The sequence below is a fragment of the Oryctolagus cuniculus genome, chromosome 21, assembly GCF_964237555.1.
Source record: "Oryctolagus cuniculus chromosome 21, mOryCun1.1, whole genome shotgun sequence".
Classification (NCBI taxonomy): Eukaryota; Metazoa; Chordata; class Mammalia; order Lagomorpha; family Leporidae; genus Oryctolagus; species Oryctolagus cuniculus.
Genome location: NC_091452.1, coordinates 16,479,097 through 16,491,165, shown reverse-complemented (window position 1 = coordinate 16,491,165; position 12,069 = coordinate 16,479,097). Strand labels below are relative to the sequence as shown.

Here is a 12,069-nt window from a genome sequence, read left to right as displayed (position 1 = left end):
CTGATTCAAAAAGGAAATTAGCTGTAGCCACTTATATCCAGTTGTTAAGAAGCAAGAGTGGGTAACTCTATTTGGGTATAGACAGTTGCTCTGATGTTGGCTTGAAGTTCAATGGCAGGTTCAGGGTTCTCTTATTCAAGGCCATGCTTGTAAATTAAGGTGCCTTAAAGAAAAAGGGAGCATTGCAATAAAGGAAGGGAAAGGTAAGAATAAGATATTTTATTTCAGGCCCAGAGCTTTTTTTGTAGAATCACTTTGTGGGATGGCAGATGGTTCTAGGGTAGGAGTTCCCAAGCTGTAGTCTATTTTGAATTCTCTTCAGACCTTAGCAGAAAGTTAGCTCTGTGCTTGGAACAAAGCAGGTACCCACAAGCAAATTCAAGTTATGTTTAATAGAGATACAGCTGCTTGAGTCCACAGAAACAGCAGTGAAAATGACAGTTGAGATTGTCACACAGTGGTCAAGTGCTCTGCCTTCCAGTTACTTAAACAGAAAAGCTACTTATGCAGTTTGGTAGACAGTCTTTTTAGAGAGAGATAAGGGAGAATAATGTTTTCCATACTGAACAGGCCTCTAAGTGAAATACTCGATCCATTTCCTTGGAAGCTTTTGCTCTTTTACTTCCATTAGCACCAGGAACTCATTGCTTCATTTTTGCTAGGTCTTTTCCAATTCCATCTTCAGAAGAGTTGATTAAGAAATGTATCCATTTTTTTCAGGTGACTGAAGGAAATGGGAACATTAGTGTTTACAATAAAATTCCATCATTGTGCTTCCACATGTTCGCAGGGTGCTCCCTTCCCAAAATAGCTGATCAGTTGTGTGGGAAGGACTCTTGTTCATCCAGCTTTGGCAAAGGGATATTACCTGATTGAAAACAGCAACAAGAGAGAAAGTTATAGCTGAGCCTGCTACCTAACTGGCTCAAGGAAGCTAACAAATCACTTGGTCAGTCTGGAAAATAAGCAGTTAATAAGGGTAGATAGTATCCTGTTTTTCTAACTTAATCCCAATCATAAGTGAAGGCAAGTCAATGCATATTATTAAAAAAAAAAAGTGGGCCAGCGCCGTGGCTCAATAGGCTAATCCTCCGCCTTGTGGCGCCAGCACACCGGGTTCTAGTCCTGGTCGGGGCGCCAGATTCTGTCCCGGTTGCTCCTCTTCCAGGCCAGCTCTCTGCTATGGCCAGGGAGTGCAGTGGAGGATGGCCCAAGTGCTTGGGCCCTGCACCCCATGGGAGACCAGGAAAAGCACCTGGCTCCTGGCTTCGGATCAGTGCGGTGCGCCAGCCGCAGTGCACCGGCTGCGGCGGCCATTGGAGGGTGAACCAACGGCAAAAGGAAGACCTTTCTCTCTGTCTTTCTCTCTCACTGTCCACTCTGCCTGTCAAAAATTAAAAAAATAAAAAATTTTAAAAAAAGTGTAGACAGGTTAATTAGCCGGGTATATGCAGATAAGAGTGGAAGGAAAAACCACTACTACGTTTGTTTCAAGAAGCAAAGTCTGAAGCAAGGTTCTGTTTGGGAGATAGAATGTATGTATGAAGCAGCAATAATCAGGCCCTGAGATGGAGAGATCATCAAATCTTATTTCTCTCGACAGTTTACAGGTCAGTCAGCCATGCTTACAAGAGTTTAGCTCAGGGATAGAGAACATGTGTTGTTTCCTTGCCAAGGCAACTGCATGTGGAATTTGAAGTCCAGTAGATCTGTAGTAATTTTTAAGTTGATAATGTTGTATGGCCCGTGAATGATGTTATAAATCCAAATGGCTCTTGGCAGAAAAAGGTTCCTTACCCCAGTTTAGCTCAACAGTTTGCCAGCTTTGCTTCCTATCCTTCCTTCAATCAGAGCTTTCCTTTAACTCGTTGGTCTTGGGGAAGAGTTGGTGTTTTAGGTGGAGGTTCTTGCCCAGGGGATAGCCTGAACTGGAAGCTGGCATTTGGAAAGCAGTTTTCTGGAGTGCTTTGGTAGTCCTAGTCCCAAATGCCAGAGGGTACAGCCGCTCTGAATGCTCACCCCTCTGCAGAGGAGATAGCAACAGTCAGCCTACCCAAGTACTGGGTTTTACCATTGGCCCAGTTATTTTAAGGCTTCCATTTAAAATATCCCAAAGAGGCAAGCAGTGCAGAGCCATACTAGCTCACAGGCTGCTTTATTTGGCCTGCATGGCATCTTGTAAAATTTTTGAATTGGTTGTCAACAGTGAAAATGTGGGAAGTATCACACAAAAATGCCAGGTATCCAGGCAGTCTGGGAAAACGGGGTCACTTTCTCCCTGGCACAAAATAAGAAGCCCTGAATGCAGGTAGAGCTTTGGGCAGAGCTTGAGCTCAGATCTGCCCCCCACTGTGCCTCCCCACCCCCAGTGCCATTTTGTACATTCTTGTTACCAGCTGGGGTCTAGAGGTGAGTATAACCCGGGTACTCTACTGCCACTTTCATGTCACCATCTGTATGCATTTTGTCCTTCTCAAAATGCCTTCACATAGCATCTTTGGTCCTCACAGTTCCTACTTCATTCCTTAGGTCACTGTGAGACTATCTGGACTGGTAAACCACTCTGGGCAACACGTACCTGGGGGGGCCACAAAATACTCCTCCACGACGCGATGGGAGTTTTGTAGTAGTTCTTCAGCACAGTTGCCTTCTACTACATTGTCGGATCTCAAGTATAGACATCTACAAAGCCAGAAGCTCAAGGTTACCTTCTCAGACAGCGGGGATTCTAGGGATTGGTGGAGAGGGTCAAGAATGGGAGAACGGGGAGCATCATGTTCTTGAGTTATGGTCACTGCTCAGAGATAGAGAAGCTGTGGTCAGCAGTAGACCAAACAACCGTCTACAGTTTATAGATTGTCCTGGCAACCCAGTGAGGTAAGTGGTAATTATTCCTTGGAATTGATATGTTTAACAAATATTTTTGAGTGATCACTATGGGCAAGTTACTTTTGGCAGAAACAGGTATAAAGGTAATTATAGTGGCCGGCGCCGCGGCTCACTAGGCTAATCCTCCGCCTAGCGGCGCCGGCACACCGGGTTCTAGTCCCGGTCGGGGTGCCGGATTCTGTCCCGGTTGCCCCTCTTCCAGGCCAGCCCTCTGCTGTGGCCAGGGAGTGCAGTGGAGGATGGCCCAGGTGCTTGGGCCCTGCACCCCATGGGAGACCAGGAAAAGCACCTGGCTCCTGGCTCCTGCCATCGGATCAGCGCGGTGCGCCGGCCGCAGCGCGCCGGCCGCGGCGGCCATTGGAGGGTGAACCAACGGCAAAGGAAGACCTTTCTCTCTGTCTCTCTCTCTCACTGTCCACTCTGCCTGTCAAAAAAAAAAAAAAAAAAAAAAAAAAAAAAAAAAAGGTAATTATAGTACTGTATATTAAATCTAACAGAAGCAAAGCCTGCCAAGGGAATAGTAGGGTACCTGGCCAGCCTGGGTGAAGAGCATCTGTTTAGAACAGAGGGTGGTAGTGCTAAAGGATGGGAAACAGACCTCCTGGCAGGTGCAGCAGGAACCACTGTAAACAGAGGCAGGCCAGAAGTTGGGCAAGCCGTAGGTTGGCTTGCCCAGGGTAGAAAAGGAAGCTAGAAGCCTAAGCAGAGATGGGAGGGACACTGGCTCATAAGGACAGCACTGGGATCTAAGCTCATTTTTCACTAAGCTGCTTTTTTCACTCCAGCCACCTGAGTTGATACAGAAGTACCTGCCGTTGGGCAAGAATGTGGCAGACGTGGCTTAAATTGGGCTGGCATTGTGGTGTAGCAGGTTAAACCACCACCTGTGAAACCAGCATCCCATATGGAGACTGGTTTAAATCCTGGCTGCCCACTTCCAATGTAGCTTCCTACTAATGCTCCTGGGAAAGCAGCGGAAGGTGGCCCAAGTGCTTAGGCCCCTGCATCCATTTAGGAGACCTGGATAAAACTTGACTCCTGGCCCAGCTCTGGTCATTGCAGCCATTTGGGGAATGAACCAGCGGATGGAAGATTTTCTGTCTCTTCTTCTCCCTCACTCCCTCTCTCCCTCTTTGTAACGCTGCCTTTCAAATAAATAAATCTTAAAAAAAGAAAATAAAAAGGCTTCCATTGTTCTCTGAGCCTTGTGGCTTCACTCAAGGTACCCAGATGGCAAACTGGTAAAACCAACCAGGAGCTTGAACATATACATGAGGCTTCTTTGTTTAAAGGAATAAAGATTGCTGATGAGAGGTCTCAGCCTGCTTCCCAATACTGCAGCTACAATACCAGCAGTCTCCTAAACAGTGATCTGGGAGCAGCCACTCCTGCTTTGAGTGGGGCACAGGCTGAAGCTAGTCCTAATGGGGTTTGAGTTGTGTCCCAAAGGGGCAAGAATGTGACTTGAACATCTGGACAAAGGTCGCACATGACCTTTCTCACAAGATTCTTTTTAGGAAAGGACTAGTTCTCCTTTTTGTGGCCCCCATCTCAGAACTAGACACAATAAATACCATATAAAGGGAGAAGAGCTGGAGGCCATTCTAGGATATGGCACTGTCTTAACTGTGGCCTTGAATAAGTGATCTTTCTAGACCTTAAATCAGGGTTAGGGTAGGTGTTAAGCCTAACAACGTCCGCATGAGAGTAGCTGTGCACAGTTTCTGGTTTCTGACTTCATAATGTAGACCCTGGGAGGCAGCAGTGATAATCCTAGTAATTGGGTTCCTGACTGCTGGCTTTGACCCATCCTAACAGTGCCCCTTGCAGGTGTTTGGGGGCAGGGAATGAGCAGATGGGACCTGTGTCTTTTGTGCCTCTCAAAAATTTTTTTAAGAAGTGAGTTGCATCAATTTTTTTAACCACACAGGCATTACACATTAATTTAAGAAAACTTGGAGAATAAAATTAAAATCCTAATTGTGCCATTCAGTGGTAACCACTAGATTCAATTTTTTTTTTTTTTTTTTTTGGACTAACAAAATGGCTAGGAGCTCAAGCTGAATTCAAATCTCAGTATATTCTTACTGATTGTTTCACTTTCAGTGGGAAGATTTAAGTGAAATGATAATTTAAAAAGTAAGGTCTGATGATGCTGGGCCTGCATTCTTACGGCAGTAAGGTAGGTGCTGAGTGGTGCCTGCACCCCTGTATACCTCTGTTCCCATCAGTCTTTCAAAACGAGATGCTCTTGACCTGCTTAGCATTTGATTCTAACAAAGTAATCTTTCTCTACTGCTAACAGGGTTAAGAGCTACTTCCCATAGATCTGAGAGCAATTGATTTACTCACTTATTGAGTATTGAACTTCCTATATAAGTGAAATTTCCAGAAAAACAAAATTCGTCCCTTTAAATCCCACACATTTTTGTTTAATTACTGATTATAAAGGTGTGCTTCCTAGAATAGACCCCTGCCTCCGTTTTCTTCATTGGGTTGCTGAACCTAGGGTCTCTGACACACTAAGCAGACCCCTCACTTGGCCAGCTGCTTACCCTTCCTGGGCTTGAGAATCATGTACAAGACAAACAGGACCAGATGAGCTCTCCAGGTCCAGGGCAGATTGACTAAATTCTGCCTCACCTGTCGTCTTCAGTGAAGATCCTATAAGAGAAGATACCCCAGTTCTCCCAAGATACCTGTTTTGATAGTCAATCTTTCTTCTATGCATTGGAACTAATCTGTGCAATTGGGAGAATTAAAAATATTTCCTAGACTGTTCATGCTTCAAATGAGGAAGCCTGTGAGCTGGAACTCCTTGCATGCCAAAGCTCACATACAACTCCCTTAAGCCAGTAATTGGGAAATACTACTTTTTAAAAAGGCACACAGAGTGCCATGGCAGCAGGAAGATAGAATGACTTGGTGTGTGGTGCTGTCAGCCCTTGGACTGGGTGATGGACAGTTCTACCACTGCTTTTGTTCTTGCCTCTTCCCTGGTAGCTGACTGGCAGGAGTAGCTTCTGTGGGCAGGTTCCCCTTCCAGCCTTTTCCCTGCATACTAAGTGAATCAAACTGTAATATGAATTCATCAGTTTGGTTGTATGTTTTTGGTTTAAGGCTCTGGGACACCCTGAGCATTCAAGTATGTAGCTGCAGAGATGCCGTAAACAAAGTCTGGGCCGGCGGGGTGGTGTAACGGGTTCAGCCGCCGCCTGTGTTGCTGGCATCCCAAATGAGTGCCAGTTCATGTCCCGCTGCTCCATTTCTGGTCCAGCTCCCTGCTAATGTGCCTGGTGGAAAACGTCCCAAGTGCTTGGGCCTCTGCACTTACGTAGGAGACCCGGATAAAATTCCAGGAGCCTGGCTTTGGTCGGGCCCAGCCCTGGCTGTTGTGGCCATTAAGAGTGTGAACCAGTGGATGGAAGATCTCTGGCTTTGTCTCTTTGTCTCTGCCTTCTCTAACTCTGGCTTGCAGACAAAGTCAGTCTCTGGATTGAGATGAAAGAGCAGTATCTAGAGGATGATATTAATAGGCATAGCTAGAGCAGCACTTGAGAGCAGACTATGGGTCCCAAATCCTGGTTTAGCTTCCTACTACTTGTGAAAGGTTAGCCATGTTATGTACACTTTCTGTGCTCCAGTTTCTCCCATAAAATGTACATTTACCTTCCAGGGTTGTATTTGATAACTTTGATAATATATATAAATTTTTAGTTCCTGGCATGTAAGCATGCTAGTTTTTTTTAATGCTTTCTATCAAGCCAAATGATGTTACTCATGTACAGATTTCTATTATGTCTGTTGCTCAAAACTATTTAATACCTGTCTTCACTTTATCTGAGTTCATTCCAAATTCTGAGAGGTAGTATGTTCAAAACATTAAAATCCTAGGGTTGGCATTGTAGTGTAAAGCTGCTGCCTACTATCCATTTGGGCACCAGTTCAAGTCCCGGCTGCTCTACTTCTGATCTAGCTCCCTACTAAAGGCCTGGGAATAGCAGTAAAGGATCACCCAAGTACCTGGGCCCCTGCCACTCATGTCGGAAACCTGGATAAAGCTCCTGGTTCCTGGCTTTGGCCTGGGCTGGCCCAGCTATTGTGGCCATCTGGGGAGTGAACAAATGGATGGAAGATACCTGTGTGTCTCTTCCTCTCTTTCTGTAACCCTTGCCTTTCAAGTAAATAAATAAATCTTAAAAAAAAAAAAAAAAAAAAAAAACACTAAAATCCTACTAATGTCATATTAAAATTATTAATGGGGGCTGGTGTTGTGGCACAGAGTTAGGCTGTGCAACACTAATGTCCCATATTGCAAAGTTCTGGCTGCTCTGCTTCCAATCCAGCTTTCTGCTAATGTGCCTGGGAAAGCAGCAGATGATGGCCCAGTTTGGGCTCCTGCCACCCACATGGGGGATCAACCAGGATGGAATTCCTAGTTCCTGGTTTAGGCCTGGCACAGAACTGACTATTGTGGCCACTTAGGGAGAACCAGTGGATAGAAGATATTTCTATCCCTCTCTTGCTCTGCTTTCAAATAAATCTTTAAAAACCCTGCCACTTTGAATGCCTACATGCCACTAATCTAGCTTACTATTAGCACCACACTCTAACCAACTGAGCTAACCAGCCAGCTCCGTTAGCTTACTATTAATACATCCCAAGAGTCAGCAAATGATGGCCCAAGTGCTTGGGTTCCTGTCACCCACATGGGAGACCTGGATGGAGTTCGGGGCTCTTGACTATGGCGCTTTAGGACATTTGGGGAGTGAACCAGCAGATGCAAGGTCAATTGATCTCTATCTCTGCCTTTCAAATAGATGAAAATAAATTCGCATTAAAAAAAGAAAAACTGAATGTGAATTACTAACACAAACTGGTTTTCTAATATACAGAAGGTGCAAATCACTGAATGCCAAGTTGAGATCCCAGCTAGTAGATCCAGATCCCTCATCTTTTTCACAAAATTCCCTTTGTATTTTTTTTTTAATTATTCATTTATTTAAAAGGCAGAGTTACAGAGAGGCAGAGAGAGAGAGAGAGAGACTTCTATCCACTGGTTCACTCCCTAAATGGCTGCAACTGGGTCGGTCTTTTGGGAGCCAGGAACTGTTTCTGGGTCTCCCATGCGAGTGCAAGGGCCTAAGCACTTGGGCCATCTTCTACTGCTTTCCCAGGCCACAGCAGAGAGCTAGATCAGAAGTAGAACAGCCAAGACTCAAACTGGTGCCCATACAGGATGCTGGCGCTCCAGGTGGTGGCTTTACCTGCTACATCAGTGTCAGCCCCTCCCTCTGTAATTTTTAAAAATTTACTCATTTGAAAGGCACAGTTAGAGATGTCTTCCATCTGCTGGTTGACTCCCCAAATGGCTGCAAACTCAGGTATGGGCCAAGCCGAAGCTAGGAGCTTCATCTGGGTTTCCCACCTGGGTGCAGGGACCCAAGGACTTGGGCCATCTTCCACTGCCCTCCCAAGCACATTAGCAGGAGCTGGATTGGCAGTGCAGCAGCTAGGACTCGAACCAGCACCCACCTGAGATGCTGATGTTGCAGGTGGCAGCTTAACCCACTAAGCACAACACTGGCCCCTGATTTTATTCTTTATAGTTACCCTCTAGGTGATGGAAGATTCTGACTCCTCTTCAGGCTTCTGTTCCTTCCTTTCCCAAAGATACTAATAAAGAACAGTCTTTCAGTAAATGTTTACTGAGTATCTATTTGGTGTTACACATTGCAAACATGAGCAGAAATAGACATGCTCCCAAGAACACAGATGAACAGGAGAGGAGCAGAGAAATCAGGTGTCACTCAAATAGATGTGTGAATAGGTGTATTGTACTTACTGAATACCATGAAGAGTCACATGTCCTGAAAGAACCTAATTCAGTACAATGAAGGGGCCAGCAATGTGGTACACCAGGTTAAGCCACCTGCGATGCTGGCATCCCATATCAGGAGCCCCAGTAGAGTCCTGGTTGCTGCCCTTCCCATCTAGTTAACTGCTAATGTACTTGTGAAGGCAGCAGGAAATGAACCAAGTGCTTGGGCCCTTGCTGTCCACGTGGGAGACTAGGATGGAGCTCCTGGCTTCCACCTGGCCCAGCCCTGGCCGTTGTGGCCATATTTGAGAAGTGAATCAGCAGATGGAAGATCTCTCTCTGTTCAAATCTTGAGAAAAAAAAAAAAAGACTTCTTAAGGAGGTGGCATTTGAAATTTGAAGTAGACAAAAAGAGGAGTGGTGGGAGTGAAGGCCAGGCCGGAATTCTAGGAAGGAGAGCGCATGAAGAACTGAAAGGCTAGGTTTGATGACTCCCTGCAGGCTCCACTGATGCTGTCTTCACCCTAAGGAGCAGTGTGAAACCTCCAGGACGCAGGCCACAGAATGAAAATCAGATTCCATTTTGAAGTGCAGTGTAATAGCAGATTCACTGCCCTGACCCGAGTGCCAGATTGCAAGGAAGAAGAAAGGTTGGAAGAAAGCGTGGCAGTTAGGAGCAAGACTCACACAAAGAATGTAGTCGCAGATCGTCTGGCTGGGCCTGTTCACTAGCCAAAGGCAGCGAATCTTCCTTGCGTCCACTTGCAGTTAGGACTGCTTTTGTCTATTATTTCTACCAAGAAAAGGCTAGGATAGTTGTCAACTGTCCCTATGATTATGAGCTATGTAGTAGTTGACTTTATAACAAATTACCAGAGACAGGCTGCTTTATAGACAAAGTTTATTTTGGTTTATGGGCCTGAGGTTCACAGTCCAGGATCAGGTGGGTCCCCAGTTCAGCAGCTATGTCTGTGTTGATCTGATTTGTCTGACCCTTTACAAGGCCACCAGGACTCCAGTCAGGGCTCCATCCTAATGATCTAACTTAATCACCCAGGGCCCCGCCACCCAGCACCATGATTGAGTTAAGTTTCTGCTCAGTTCTGTTAAGTGTTTGGGGACTAACATCCGGCCTGACTCTGGGGGAGGGAGCACAGCAAGTCACCCATCCTCCTGTCCAAGCAGCTGTAGCCCCCGACAGCAAATCAAGTGTGCTGCTGGGAAGCAGCTTTCCCCAGGAAGGCGCTTCCTTTCAAATTAAGATCTGGCAGCAGTTGGTAGAGGTGGGCGGAAACCGCTCCTGCTGTTCACAGCTGCTTTGTCAGCAAGTCACCTGTCCCCACTGCATGACACTGCGCTACTTCACTCACTGATACCGCTGCTCTCAGGCACATTATGTGTGGGGGCCGGCGCTGTGGTGTAGCAGGTAAAGCCACCGCCTGCAATGCTGGCATCCCATATGGGAGTCCTGGCTGCTGCACTTCCGATCCAACTCCCTGCTATTGTGCCTGGGAAAGCAGTAGAAGACAGCCCAAGTGCTTGAGCCCCTGCACCCGGAAGAGGCTCCTGCTCCTGGCTTCGGATCAGCCCAGCTCCGGCCATTGCAGCCATCTGGGGAGTGAACCAGGGAGTGAGTGAACCAGGCAGTGAGTGAACCCTCCCTCTCTCCCTCCCTCTCTCTCTGCCTCTGCTTCTCTGTAACTCTTTCAAGTAAATAAATATATCTTCAACAAAAACAAAGTTTCCTTAACATTCCCATGAATTAATCATTTTGTGAATTTCTTGCATTTGCTTCTGGGGAACACAACTTAATTATACACCAGCAGATGTAGACTACACATATGGTATGAACAGTGCTGATTTTTACACTTGATCTTAGCCAAAAGGCCAAGAAGCAATGTGTACTGGGTTTTTAAAAGGATTTATTATCTATTTCAAAGACAGATATTACTTATTTCAAAGAGACAGGGAGAGAGAGCTTCCATCCTCTGGTCCACTCCTCAAACAGCCACAACAGCCAGGGCTGGGCCAGGCTGCAGCCAGGAGCCTGGAACTCCCGTCTGGGTCTCCTACGTGGGTGGCAGGGGCTCAAGTACTTGGGCCACCTTCTGCTGCCTTCCCATGCACGCTAGCAGGCAGCTGGGACTGGAAGTGTCACAAGCAGCGGCTTCACCTGCTGCACCACCACAAGGGCCCCAAAGAGTACTGCTCTAATGCTGCCTTTAAAGAAAAAATAGGCATGTCTCAGAGACTTCTCCATGGCAGCGTATATGATGCTATTTGTAGGCTGATACGCGATACACACAAATAACATGTAGTTGTTTCGTTATTTTTAAACTGCTGAATATTCCATTGTGGAAGTGTGTATTTGCCATTTGTTTAGGTTGTTTCTGGGTCCTGTTTTTCGTGTTCTGAAAGGTTTGCCATGGGCTTGTGCCTGCGTCTTGCTGCACTTTCACAGATACTTCCTTAGGGAATCAGTACATCAGAAAATGCATAAAATCTCGAGACAGCAAGCAGCTCAGTGAACTCACACTGTAATAATAACGACAACAAATCAACGCAGGAAACCCCCAACGAGACAGAGTTGGTGACTGGAAGGGGAGAGGGGATTCGGAGTGCCAGGGGGCCACTCTGAGGAGATAAGCCGAGGTCAAAGAGCCAAGGAAGGAGGAGCCAGCCGTGCAAACTCCGGAAGGCAGAATGCACAAATGAGAGCCGACCCGGCCGGTCGCGGAAGCAGTCGGGGAAGCCAGCCTAGTGGCAGCACAGTGTGTGAGACCCCAGGGGGAGGTGCCTCCACGGCGAGGAGCGGCCGTTCGGATTTTGCTCCCGCTTACGTTGGGCGGGCGCGGGGATTGTAAGCGGGAGTGACAGCATGCATAATGAACACATGTCGCTGTGAAACGGGGGCTCCAGCCGCCACCTGCAGCGGCCTGCGGAGGTGCCTCCGTCCAGGCCGGGGGGCCGCAGCCGCGAGCTTACCTGTCCTCCAGGACCGACTCCATGGGCTCCACGCCGTCCGTGTCCACCTCGCGCAGCCGGTCGGCGAAGGCGATGGCTTTCTCCAGCCGCGCTACGGCCTCCTGACTGCCGAAGTCCACGAGCGCTAGACGCTCCAGGTGCTCGATCACCTCGGCCGTCACCCGGCCACTTCCCTGGGGAATGAATCGGGGAGGGTGGGTCACACGGACGCGGCCCGCTCCGCCACCCGCCTAGACGTCCCGGGCCTTTACCTGAGCATCCGCCTTGGCGGTGAAAGCCCGGAACCCACCCAGGGGAGCCCGAAGGCCCAGCCGTACTGCCCGCGCCCACATGTCTCCCCTTCCCGGCACCCGTAGTGCGCCACCCGTAAGGCC

At 47.5% G+C, this 12,069-nt stretch overlaps 1 protein-coding gene across 1 annotated transcript; it reads right to left on the bottom strand.

Moving 5' to 3' along the window:
• Positions 1 to 373: 373 nt before the first annotated feature.
• Positions 374 to 12,066, bottom strand: GATC (glutamyl-tRNA amidotransferase subunit C). The gene is made up of 4 exons (XM_002719791.5): positions 11,947 to 12,066; positions 11,696 to 11,868; positions 2,579 to 2,682; positions 374 to 868 (listed from the first exon to the last, which is right to left on the bottom strand). Exons 1-4 carry the CDS (start codon positions 12,025 to 12,027, stop codon positions 816 to 818), a joined length of 411 nt encoding a protein of 136 aa, XP_002719837.4. The 5' UTR covers positions 12,028 to 12,066; the 3' UTR covers positions 374 to 815.
• Between the last annotated feature and the right edge of the window lie 3 nt (positions 12,067 to 12,069).